The 13926-nt window shown below is 35.2% G+C and overlaps 1 protein-coding gene across 1 annotated transcript; it reads left to right on the top strand.

The window, feature by feature from the left end:
* Positions 1 to 8577: 8577 nt before the first annotated feature.
* On the top strand, positions 8578 to 11428 carry LOC131530836 (uncharacterized). Its single transcript, XM_058761306.1, has 4 exons — positions 8578 to 8726; positions 9729 to 10046; positions 10220 to 10348; positions 10628 to 11428. The coding sequence occupies exons 1-4, from the start codon at positions 8606 to 8608 to the stop codon at positions 10846 to 10848; spliced, it is 789 nt and encodes a 262-aa protein (XP_058617289.1). The 5' UTR covers positions 8578 to 8605; the 3' UTR covers positions 10849 to 11428.
* The last annotated feature ends 2498 nt before the right edge of the window (positions 11429 to 13926 follow it).

Genomic DNA, 13926 nt, shown 5'->3' with positions numbered 1-13926 from the left:
AGTTTATCAGTAATCACTCTTGTAGGGCTACATGAAGTTATTTCCCAGAATTTTTTGAACACTGACCAGTTACAAATGTGATATTTATTTTCAACAATTCAATAATAAGAAGTTAATATTGTGGTATATATTGGACACAATATTGTCTGATTTTGCTAAATTGTGTATGTGAAAATATTACCTATAAAGCCACAGAAGAACTGTTGTGCGTCTCCTAATAAAACACAATAGGTACTGGACTTGAAGCAGCACTGCACAGACCGTTCTGTGTGTGACTTCAAAGTACTGCGAGAGTGATTAGACGGCATTTTTAAAATCTTTTCTTTTGATGTCAAATACGTCTTGCTGTTTTGCTTTTTTTGTTAAATCAGTGTTGCTGTTGTAAAGTTATATAGCTACAGTTGTGTTGTTGGGTTTTAAAGCAGGTTTGACTTTTTTCTTCCTTATCACTATGTATTTACAGGATTTCACTGTCCACTCTGTTCAAATGTGGATGAATGGCTACACATAGATGTGTGCACACTCTGTTAGAGCTGTGTGAGATCACTACTATCCTGCTTTTGTGGGGGTGGGTAGGGGTGTTACATATTTTTTTGTTTGTTTGTTGTATTTTTTCCCCATAGGTTTTTAACATTCTAAAAGCTCTTTATTCCAAAGATACTACAAGCTACTCAGTGTATTCAGTGTAGGTGTAATGTATTGTAAGTTGCTTCAGAGGTATTGCAAGTATTACATACAACAATAATAAAACAGTGCATTGACATAAAAAAAAAAAAAAAATGCTTTTGGTACTTAAGTGCTTTGAAAAGCAAGTACTTCTGTACTTTTACTTAAGTAAAAATCTGTCTTTACAACTTTCACTTGTAACGGAGTAATATTTGACCAGCAGGATCTGTACTTTCACTCAAGTAATGCAGTTGTGTACTTTGTCCGCCTCTGTGGATAACGCCAGTGAAGATCAGTATATTGGGTCTTATGTACGTCACTGGTGATTCATTGTGTCACTGGTGTTACTGTGCTGTGTTACGGTTTTTTTTCTGCCACATTAAATAAATAAAACATAATCTCCTTATTTCATGCATTTTCATTATTTTTCTGTAACTCTGACCACATGTGCTGGGGAAAAAAAACAAAAACAAACAAAAAAAAACTTTTAATATTGCTAAAGAAGTGACAAAAAATAGTACATGTGGTCTTGAAATAATTGCACAAAAAAAGCTAAAAAATAATAATAATTGTAATAAACAATAATAATGTATTCATAAAGTAAAAGGTAATCTAATAATGTGGTCTAAGTTTAAATTTTAGAAAAAAAACAAAAAAAACATTTGAAGACATCTTGCCATACCAAAAGTGGCCGTTTCTGTAGAATGACCCTGTTCATGAATAAACTTCAACATAAACATATACTATTTAAATACCAATAAAGTGTGGGTATATGCTTTTATCAGTGTTTTTGAAAAAAAATTACTCAAGATGCGACTACACTAAAAAAGCTTTTACTGTTATAAAAACACAGATTTGTGAGCATTATTGGAATTGAATTGTTAGAATAAACACGCAGCACACCTCGTGCTTGTCATCACAGAATCTAACCAATGAGAATAAAGTGTGTCATCATCAAGGCTTTCGCAGCCGATTTTGAGCAACTGCAGCGGCTGACCTCGGTGGCTGGTCTCGTTTTGTTCACGCGGTACTTTGATGGCACATGTATGAAAGTATTTGTTGCAAGAGTGTTTAAAACTGTTCTGAATGAAAATATTTGTTCCAACAGTGTTCACTTAAGGTTTTTTTCTTTTAAGATAATGTACCGGCAATAAAATATTGTTAACATTTCTGGTTATATGCGTTTAATAAAATTACAAATTGATCATCTTCTACCATATCATATTGAGAATATGTAGGGGACCCAGGTGTAAAAAAAATAATTAAAATACACTTCCATAATGTACTTAAAGTGCTCTGTTTTTGAACACAAATTTTGTACTTAATATACTAAAAAAGTCTTCTTTAGTACTTCATAAAATAATCTTAAGAACATCTAAGTGTACTCAACTGTGCTATTTTGAGACACCATGACTATCAACTAAAATGTGCTTTTAACATACTATCTTTGTATTAAAAAAAAAAATAATTAATTACCACGTAGTAAACTTGAACCCATCTTTGTATGAAATACATTTTTTAAATACATCTTTAGCACATTTTAGTTCATATTCATGGTGTCTCACAAATAGCACAGTTGAGTACACACAGATGTTCTTAAGATTATCTTAAGAAATATTAAAGAATAATTTATAGTATATTAAGTACAAAATTAGTGCGCGAAAATAGAGCACTTTAAGCACATTATGGAAGTGTACTTTTTTTTTTTTTCCACCAGGGGGAAATGCTCTTTTTTTTGATTAATTTGTCAAGGGACACAGGGACAGCTCCCTGTGTGGAGAAATAGTTAATAAATTTCTCCCAGACACGGATGGCCTCCCGTGTGGCGTTGTTGCTGCTGCCCACTCGGGTGACCTCCTGTAGGCCAGCAGCTTCTCCGTCTCCAGCCGATGGTATGGGCGTGCTGGTCATGTTTGTGGACCTCCTCAGGAAGTTGTGCAGGACACAGGTAGCCTTCACACAGGCATCCACATTGGCAGGACTGATCTCAATGACTCCTCTGTACATACGCCACTGAGGTGTGAGAATACCAAAGGTCCCTGATCACAACATGTTTGCTATCGATGGACCCAAGGCAGTTGGGGAAGTTCCACCGATGGAGGAAGTCAGTGGCAATGCTTCGCCAGTCTTCAGTGGTGGGGACTGGCATGACCTCCTGCACCAAGGCGTCCCATATTGCCCTGGCGACCTCTCCAACAATCCCTGCCACGGTGCTCACTCCCACACGACAGCTGAAAGCTATGGTGCGGTTGGAGTCTCCAGTGGCCAAGAATCTGCAAAAACAACAACTAATAATTACTTAGGCAAAATGAACAAACAAAAAATCTGTGGTGAACAGAAGTACATTTACTGAACTACTGTAGCCTACTTGCGTACAAATTTGAGGTACTTGTACTTTACTTGAGTAATTTTTTTTTTTCACTTCTCTATTCTACTTCTACTCAACTGCATTTTCAGAGGGAAATAGTATTTTTTACTTTTTTCCACCAACAAATTTCCTCAACCAGCTCCACAGTAAAACCCTGCTTTTGCATTAATGAATGCGTAATAATAATCTAATAATCTAATATATATAATAATATAATATCACAGTTCACTTTTAATCCATTCATTTAATTTTCCTGATTATACTTATATTAAGTAATGTTTATGGGCTACCTGATTATGCTTGTGTGTCATTTTCAATGCAGGACTTTTACTTGTATCAGAGTATTTTTACAGTGTGGTATTAGTGATTTTTACTTGATTAAGTAAAGGATCTTAATATTTCATCCACAACTGCAAAACATACTATATTACCAACTGGTAAATAGCCATGTAACAACCAATGAAACCAATTTCCAACCTAATGAAATTACAAAACGAAATTTCAACTCCAATTCAAAGAAAAAAAAAATAAAAATCATGAACTCACCGAAGACAAATTGCAATTCGCGGCCACACTTTTGACAGCAGGTTGTCAAACTGGTCCCTATCCAACCTGAAGGATCGGTATTTGTTTTCCATGCATTTCTGAATATGGATTTTTATTTATTTATTTATTTTTGTTGGAGCACAAGTGCTCCTGAAAAAAATGTAAGCGTAGAGTCCTTAAGAATGTAATGTTACCTTTTAAAAACCAATTGCAAATGTTTGTGCAAAGTGTGAACTATTAAATATAATCTACAAATCATGCAATAACCTACTGTACCTGTAACGAGGCAGACGAGATGTGCGGAGCAAGTGCAAGCTTTATTTGTAAAACATGGTCAAAATACAGGCAGGGTCGAACAACAGCAAACAGTATCCAGAGGGCTAGACAAGAGAGGTAATCCAAAACGTGAGCAATAATCCAGGCAAGGCGCGAACAGAGTCCGAAACGGCAAGACAAGGGTTAATCCAAACAGACAATAGATCCAGGGCAGGCGGCTGACAGACAAGACGAGATAAACCAGGCAAGGATCAGGACACAGATGAAACAGACTATAAACAAGGTTAGGCTAGACATAACTTCAGAAAACAAGGAATGGCTCCGTAAGGTTGCTACCACTAGGAGAGAGATAAATGCAGAAAATACTCGACGATCTGACTAAGGAAGTCCATGGTTTAAGTAAGCTGTGTGATCAGTGCAATCAACTGTGTGTGCGTGTGTGTGTGTGTGTGTGTGCAGTGGCGCCTGCAGGTGTACGGCTGTACGCACTGTGCGTACCATGAGCGCTCAGACTGTCCTGAGATTTTCCCCGCAAACATTTCAGCAGTAAATTATAGGCCCGTTTGTCCCGGATTTCTGTCGACTGAACCAGCCATGCCATTAATAATGAATGTATCAGTCTTTTGCATGCCAAAGTCAATTTCTGCTTATAAACATTGCAGAAAGAGAAAATCGTGCTACACGCGCTTTCATGAGATTGGGTTAGACTACAACAATTAATTTGTAGCCTGTTTTACAAATGGGAATACAACGAATTCATGACAATGTTTTACATTCAAGCTAGTCATAAAATTTATAGTGAAAAGTTCTTTAAAATAATCTGGAATGCAATAAAGTATTTTTTAAAGCTGTTTTGCTGCATGGATTAAAAATAGGCTAATAAATCATTCACATATCAGACATAATTGCGTTGCAGAAAATCCTTTAAATTTTAAGGAATTCAGAGCAGAGCAACATAAAAATCAGAAAAAAAAAAAATCGGGCCTGTTTTAGGCTTTTCCTTATTTTTATATTTTAGACGGTGATGAAAAATGACTCCATCTCCTCATTGGACGTGCCTTTAGAGAGAAATGCATCTTTGCGGATTACATAATGAAAAAGTTTTTGTTTTCGATTTGAATTATTTCGTTTAAAAGTAGTAATTTAAAGCTTTCTATATATATATTTATCATATTTGTGACTGTTTTCCTATTTATTTTAATAAAAGCACAACGTTTTGTTGATATTGTGAATGCACACAAATAAAAGTAGACCCTTTACAGTTCTGAATGATGTATTACTGTTACCTTTATAAGCAACAATTACGGCATATTTTAAGTTGTTTCCACTATCAAGAAAAAAATGCAAGTGACCGCTCTGGCGCCTCCATGTCCTGCAAAGCGCGCTTCAGCTTCCACTCTTCACACAAACGATTAGATATGCACCTAGCGCACATTTATATAATTCAAACATTTAAACTAACATTGTGATATTCTTGAACTGTTTATATCTATAGATTGTATTTTAGGCAAGTCGTGATGATTTGAGAAGGCTAAATTGATCAAACATAGGCTATGATCAGCTCACTGTGCCGCTGGCCGCTTGGTCGTTACTTAAAACAAACAAAAAAAAAAAACAACAACAACAAAACCTTACATTTAGAACAAAAAGTGCTCCAAACGTTTTCATAAATTAGCTTTATAAAAACCAAATGAAATATAATCACTTATAACCCCCCCCCCCCAAAAAAAAAAACACTTGTGTGTGTGTCGTCAGTGCAATGGATGATGGATATTGTAGTCCGTGGGTGACGTGCAACAGTAGTGTAGTGCAAGAGTCAATTGGATGGAAGGGCGACCTCTGGTGGCTATCGGGCAGAAGGCCATGATGCTTACATTATAACGTGTAAATTCACACACAACATATCTTTAATTTAGCCAGAACTGCAGGTGCCTGTCTTAGTTTCCAAGGAGGAAACTAAGAAAGTCTAATGAGTTGATCTAATGTGTTATAATAAATCGTAGAAGTCAAAATTGCAAAAAATGTCCCAGATTACCCAAATTCACCCTAACATTTTTTGCTCGCATATTTCCAATGGAATTTCTTTCTTTTTTTTTTTTTTTTTTCTGAGCAAGGTGCCGCTGTCAACAGACAATTGCCAATTAACTTCAGAAATGGAAAATAAGGGACAATTGTGATTCTTTATAAGAAAATAAGGGACAGAATAAGGGATGCTCAAAATATGTGTACTGTACCATAATGTATGTCTGCCTGGGTGGTGTTCAGACAGCAAGCAGTGTCGGCCCAGATCCAGCCCAAATCTGGCCCGCATGGATTTCACGCGGGCCAGATGTGGGCCGGATCTGGGCCAACACACTATGTTGCTGTCGGGTGTGTTATGTCGCAATAAATATTTATGGAGGGCCAATGGATAGCCTATCAAACAAGCAACGTGCAAACTTTGCGCACGAGTTATGCCTGTGAACGTCTTAATCTGTAAATCAATTCACCAGAAAGTGAAAGTAAAAACTGACTTCGTATTAACGGTGCATATTCTCTTAGAGATGACGAGAGAAAAATCTACTTCATATGCTGATGACAGTAACTATTTTAATTTACTCCCTTAATATTTCTGGTGGTCATATGGCGTATGCCTGCAAATACGGGACAAATTAGGGTCATTCCACCGAATGGGTGCCATTTGCTTCCAAAACTCTTCAAAAAAAAAAAAAAAAAAAAAAACATTTTCTATCATTTTTAAACACTGAATCTAGTAATACACATTTAACTATTCAAAATCTGTATTGGTACATCCCAGGTAACTTTAATTTTTTACACAATTTTTAAGTGGAAGATGGAAGCATTTTTCTCAGTCCTGTTACCAAAATTCTAATGTCTTTTAAAAAGCATGTTTAAAATTATGTCAACAAATCCCTTCATTTCCCCCTCAGGCAGATGTTTATTTTAAAGAAATAGTTGGTTTCATGGTAAAAAAAAACAAGGTGTATTTTTCTAAAGTACACAAACCCATTTTTTCATTTGAAAGGCGACTCAAACCTCAAGCTTATCAATTTTCGGTGATGCAATTTATTAAACAATAGGATAAATTATGGACCAAACTTAATAAAAAAAAAATTAGTGGTTTAGCTTTATTTTTTAAAGAAAAAACTATTTAGTAACAGGAATGAAACTGGTAACAGGAATGAGTATCCATTATATTACAGGTTTGATGACACATGCGAGGTATTAATGCCCACACCGATACAGAGAAAGTGTTGAACATCGACTAGTGAGCTGACATCACTGCTAAAAAAAGGCCAAATCATGTTTCTATTTAAATCTAGTGGTCTGCAGAGGTTTTTGTTAGGGTTATGTTTAGGGGTAGAGGACAGGTTATAAGATAATATATAAATAACTAAAAAATAATAAATATTAAATTAAAATTAATATTAAAAATAATAAACTTAAATAATATCTTTTCTGTGGATATTGTTTTCTTATAGTGCAGCTCACACTCAAACGCCATTCCATATATGAGTCTAATACATAATTGCCACAGGACAGAAATCATGCATTTTCTGTCATACTTGCAGGAACGTTATATAAAACAACAATGCAGGAACAACCATAGGTTTTCTCTGGGCAAAAGCATTGTCTCAGTGTGGATAGAAGGCCAAAACATTGAGAAAAAGAAGAATTTTCAAATGTATCTAGATTAATATGGATGTAGCCTAATATTTACATTAATAAATCTGATGACACTACTCACTCCTGTTACTTTTACTCAGTTACTATGTATAAGTATAGGCTATACGAGTATATGAGTAACAGGACTGAAAGTAACAGGATTGAGATTTTAGGATAAAATTAGCAAATACATATAATCTAGCCACATGGAGTACATGATAAAATTATGAGAATACTCAGCAAATTATAGTGATTCACAAAGATTTGTATTTTTAAAATAAACAAGTAACATCTAAGAAATAATTTAGGTAACAGGACAGTATATTTATAATGACACACCCAGCCACTGTTACAATATCATCAAATATACAGAAAAGAAAATAATACCATATGTTTTCGGTCATTTCATTGCCTTCAGAAGATCCAGATGTTGCAATATTATGTTGAAAATGTGTCTTGTTGAATTTTCCCATTTTTTTTAGAGGGGGGGATGTGTTATAGTAACAGGACTGATTGAAAACCTGGGGACACGACTAAATTGTGTATTTTATCCAAAATATTATAAATTTATTTTGAAATAAATGTATTTAAAGCACAGATGGGATATGGAGGTACACACAAATGCAAAACAAAAATGATTTCTGAAGGATTGTAAACATTATATTTAATGTTAAAATGTAGCATTAGACACTGGGACATGTACAAATGCTATATTTCCAGTTTTTTAGGTAGCTTTTAATATATATTTTTTTAAATTATATATTTTAAATTTGCAGTTAGATTAATGTGCAGGACACTTTGCTTAATAATGAAATGTATTTTGTAGTTAATTTTTATGCATGTTTGTACCTAAACTGCCCTGGGGACACAAATGGCACCCATTCGGTGGAATGGCCCATTATCTTTCATACAAGATGCTTCTTTGTTGCTTTAAATATGGGCATCCAAATATGGGCATGCCAAGAGAAATCCTCCCGGTGCTCCAGAATCCCGATTAGCCAATCCGGGCCTGCTCCTACACGTTACTAGGCAACCAGTAGTGAGAACGCCTACTGGCGACCAAACTCGCTGGACACTGACTGCATGCCTCGTCAAAAGTCGGGACATTTTCAGACATTTACAGCATTATTAGTGGCTGACCAACGGACAGGGAATATGGTTAACATTTCTGTTTTGTTCTGTTTGTGGTTGTGTCGTCTGCTTGGTAAGTTATGCATGTGTTTTATGACTTAACTTCGTCTTTATACGCGCATTGTTTTACTGCTGTTTTATTATAGTAAAACCATGTTTTTTTTTTTTTTTTTTGCGTATTGCTTAGCCTACTATTAGTATAACCACAGAAAAAAAAATATATATATATATACTATTTTATAAACTAATTTGTGATTGAAATAACTACAATTGCCATGTTTTTTGTTTTATTCGTAGTAAAACCATGGTTCATTTTCGTAAGGGGTTCTCAAGCGTTTACAAAATTGGCTAATTTTATTTATTAGTTTAGGAGCGTGATGAGTAATTTTGCTGAAGGAATTCAGCTAGAAATCTACCAAAACAAATCCTATCTTGTTGTAAAACGCTGAAAATTCACACAACTTCGAAATAAATTGATGTCAATGTTATAATATTTTCAACAGGCATGTAGCTAATTTAAGGTGCTTTATAACATTTAATTTTCTCAGTATGCAAATAATTTAGTCTATCTAGTCAGTAACTATAACCTGCCAACTGAATAACTATAAATCAGCTGATCGACAGATGCTGTTTCACTTCTGTTAGCTCGCAAAAACGAGTGCTGAAGACATTTCGCAAGACGAATTGCTCGGGCGCATTAATGAGGAACAAATCATTTCAGAACCACCCAAAACATTCTGACTGTCCGTGTATGAGAGCTGCAGTCTTTCAAATGCTCTTCATCAGCATAGACCTTGCATAAATGATATTTATTGTACATAGGGGTGTATTATAGATTGGAGTCAAAGCCTTTGACTATGGGCAGTGTTATCCAGGAATTTATTTAATGGGCTATGTGTGCCTCAGAGCATCAATATTTTATTAAAGTTATCGATACAAGTTTTGTTTCAGTTATACTGAACAGCTATATTGTGTAGTAGCAATCTAGTTATCATTATGGTTATATTTATAGTTATTATTCTTGGTGTGAATGGACTTTTAGTCTGTGACAGAATATAAAACTTTTGTTTTCCAGATGTGACAGATGCAGTGAAGACAATATCAGTGATGGAGGGAGATTCTGTCGCTCTAAACCCTGATGTTACTGAAGTACAGAAATATCTGCTGATACAGTGGATGTTTGAAAGTACAAGAATAGCCGAATTTAACAGGCTCACGCAAACCAGCTCAACCTATGATAGTGTTGATGGGAGATTCAGAGACAGACTGAAGCTGGATCACCAGACTGGATCTCTGACCATCACAGACACCAGAACCACAGACTCTGGACTTTATAAACTTACAATTGTCGGTGAAGAGACCAAATACAAGAGATTTAATGTTACAGTCTATGGTGAGTAGGCCACTGTTTGCACTAACCTTCATTTGAATTCTTTTCATTGTTCCTTTCATCCACATTTTATGATATTGGCTGCTTTAATTGCATTTAAATACATTTCTGTAAATAAAGATGTGTGTGTATGTGTGTGATGAGACTGATGTCACAGAATAATGTGTCATTACCAGAATCTCCACGGACTGCATCATCACTGGAAAGATCGTCAAACTCAAATTTTGGGACGTTTGTGGTGAACAATTCAACCATCAATCAAACTGAGAATAACAACAATACTGAACTCCATCAGCAAAGTTCAGGTATGTCGCTGATGATATTAGTGTTTATTTACTAAGCAGAACTCTTGTTAGATAAGATCAGGTAAATCAGTGTGATATAGTAAAAAGTAAAAGCTCATGGAATTGCCCATGTTCTACATGTTATCTGGCTAATTTAAAGAAAATGTGCAGATACACTTAAATGTGCACACATTGCCTTTTCAAATGGATATTTTAACTCCTAATAATAACCCACAAAATTGGCACCTATATTCATAAGAGACTTAAATGATTCTGATTCAGCGTTTTTCTTTATTTCAGACCAAATCCACTGTTGTGGTTATACTGAAGCTGTGATCCGATTGGCTCTCTCTGCTTTGGTGTGCATGGCTACTGTTGCTGTGCTGGTTTATGATATCAGATCTACAAAAAGTGAGCTGAATAGAACAGAAGAGACTAAATATTACCACCAGACTCTTGTGCAATCAGACCAGCAGTGTGAACTGAGCAGAAGGATGAGTTCCATATATGTTGATATATAAAGCAAACACTTGCTCCTTGCACAGCTTGGCCTATTTATTAACAGATTATATTTGCATTCATTGACTGATCTATTAAATTTTGTATATATTACTCTAAACATAATTGCTCCAAACAAAATGATAATTAGCAAGACAAATAAGGTCGTAAAAGCATTTCATAAGCTAAGCTCTCAGTTCTGCTGTATCCTTGAAATGAATCTCTCAGAGGCAGCTGGTGCACATTTTTGGTGACTTTATTTAATAAAGATCTGGTTTTACAATAGTGTGAAGCTCATTTTGTTATATCGGTTCTACTGTATGTTTATAATGTCATACAGCTTTCAAATAGCAGTTGTGTGCAGGGCCGTCGCTAGTGGGATGACAGGTGGTGACGATTATAGGGTCCCACGGCTGAGAGAGATCAACCGACAGGCTGAGGCCAGCTTAAAAAGACGCTCAGGACAGTTGACGGGTTATGGGACAAAGCTTAAGATTTGCACGTGTTTTTAAGCCTTGCCAATTTAAACATTCAAAAGAGTTTAAAGCATTCAAACAAGCTCAAATGAGTACTCGCGCGCCATGTTCGGTGCGCATGCAGAGAGCCGCGTCTGACAGACAGCAAGACCGAACTGAGCTCTCCTTCGCTTCCTCCTGCACCTGAACGAACAAATACAAATCGCAGTTTAAACATGCAAACAGAAAAATATGTGAAAGAGCCCAATTCAGCACCAGCGCGCGGTGTTCTGTGCGCACAGGGCGCACGCAGAGAGACTCAAAGCGCCGAATTTGCCTCTTCTTGCTCTTGTGCCGACATATACAAAATTATGTCAAAATACCTGTCTTGGAGAGTATCCTCGAAAAAAAACTGTTGGTTATGTCTTAAGTGAAAGTAATCATTTGAGAAAGAAATTGGATGTGCATCATCATATTGGATGCATTGTCTCTTAAAGTGGCAGCGCCTAATTTACTAGCTGCTGTCCGTGTCCTTAATCCAAAGAAAGAATCACTGCTCTTTACTGAATTACTTTGCAGTTTTAACAAGAATTAATCCACAGTCAAACCAAAAATTATTCAGACACCAGATCTAATTTTTGATATATATATATATATATATATACATATATATATATATATATATATATATATATATATATATATATATATATATATATATATATATATATTTTTTTACTAGTGGGTGCAGGACACTATAGTTTATTTTCCTATACTCACTTACATAAATGAAGTAAACTGTGACATATTTTACCCAAATATTCTTCATACAGTTGATATGTATAGTAAAACTGATTAAGAAAAAATTGGGACAAAAAATAAAGTGATTTTTCTTTAATTGCTTACACCACAGACTGAACAAAATGAAGCATTGCTTGGTAACTGGTCAACAAAGTATTGATAGTTGTGTAAACATCGACATACTAACAGTTGTCTGAATTTTTGGTTGATTGTAATCCATTACATACCTTTCTATCAAAGTTATCTGATATTATCAAGATTCAATTGTTCTGAAACACTTTAACTCTGAGAGTTCTTGTCATATTTTATTATCATTTTCTAAACTATAGCAAATAAACTGTGATAATGTGAGAAATGCTGAAGTTGTCTGAATACATTTTGGTTTGACTGTATATTGACTGTGTATGCAATGCTATTTTACATTTGATAAAATGTCCCGCAAACCACAGCTACGGCCCTGCTTGTGTGGATATGTTATTCACTGATTTCACGTGATACACTTGCAGGTAAGTTTGCGAAGTGACCGAAGTGAGACTTGCTGTGGCCTCGGTTGTTTACATCTTTATAGAAGATATAACATATGTTATAAGCTGAGGCAGGGTCGGCGCCAAGGGGGGGCATTCGCAGGCCATTCCGCATGTGGACTGAAGGTGTGTTCACATCACCTCGTAATTCCTGAAATTACAAGATTCGACCTTTTTAAAAAGCATTCACGCCTCGTAGAGCTCATTGTTACAGCTTGTAGGCTGGGACTTGCTGAGAGTTAAGGCTTGTACTACGTGACCGCTGCACCTCAAGCGAAACCAGAGGAAATGGCAGCGCTCCAAGTAGTAAAATGTAGATAAGCAGTTATTTCGTAATATTTGTGACCCAGGACCACAAAACCAGTCTTAAGTGTCAATTTTTCGAAACTGAGATGTATACATCATCTGAAAGCTGAATAAATAAGCTTTCCATTGATGTTTGTTAGAATAGGAAAATATTTGGTCGAGATACAACTATTTGAAAATCTGGAATCTGAGGGAGCAAAAAAATCTAAATATTGAGAAAATCGCCTTTAAAGTTGTCCAAATGAAGTTCTTAGCAATGCATATTACTAATCAAAAATTAAGTTTTGATATATTTACAGAAATAAATTTACAAAATATCTTCATGAAACATAATCTTTCCTAATGATTTTTGGCATAAAAGAAAAAACAATAATTTTGACCCATACAGTGTATTTTTGGCTATTGCTACAAATATACCCCAGCGACTTAAAACTGGTTTTGTGGTCCAGGGTCACATTTATGTTTTAAAAATCGTGTAATTGACTTTGCCAATTTAGACTAATCTCTTAAAACAAAAGTAACGTGAACATAAACGAAACACATAATTCCCAGACGTGAACAGCTCCGAATATAACGTCACGTTTTGTCATTTTAAGATTACGAGAATTGGCATATTCCCTCCCTCCCTGCTGAACCTGAGTGGATTCGAAAGCGAAAGTGAAAACAAAGTGCATGTGCGTAGGCCTCCTCAAAAGCGATTACACAATCCTAAAATGTTTTTCGCTTTCAATTGTTGACTGATCTCTATTATTGCTAAACTGTTGTCAGATCTGTCAAACCTTGAAAAGCTGTCTTTCAGTGTTTGCATAAGTTTCCAGTTGAAATTCTTCAAATCTGAATTTTGTCTAACTTTGACATAATAATAATAATATTAATAATAACTAAACATGGCTTAAAACAAATGGATGACAATTTTCAACATAACATTTAACAATGCAAAACCATAATTGCCATTTTAAAAATATTCAGCACTTTTTATGATTATCATTAATTATTCTGATCAAATTTCACAGTT

The sequence above is a fragment of the Onychostoma macrolepis genome, chromosome 22 (assembly GCF_012432095.1).
Source record: "Onychostoma macrolepis isolate SWU-2019 chromosome 22, ASM1243209v1, whole genome shotgun sequence".
NCBI lineage: Eukaryota > Metazoa > Chordata > Actinopteri > Cypriniformes > Cyprinidae > Onychostoma > Onychostoma macrolepis.
Note: the sequence above shows the minus strand (reverse complement) of the source record. Positions and strands in the feature narration are given on the sequence as shown.

Bases quoted from the DNA above. Each gene is read 5' to 3' on its own strand.
- LOC131530836 (XM_058761306.1), top strand. From the start codon at position 8,606: ATGCCTCGTCAAAAGTCGGGACATTTTCAGACATTTACAGCATTATTA. The intron at 10,047-10,219 runs GTGAGTAGGCCA...TGTCATTACCAG, and splicing joins ATTTAATGTTACAGTCTATG to AATCTCCACGGACTGCATCA. The intron at 10,349-10,627 runs GTATGTCGCTGA...TCTTTATTTCAG, and splicing joins ACTCCATCAGCAAAGTTCAG to ACCAAATCCACTGTTGTGGT.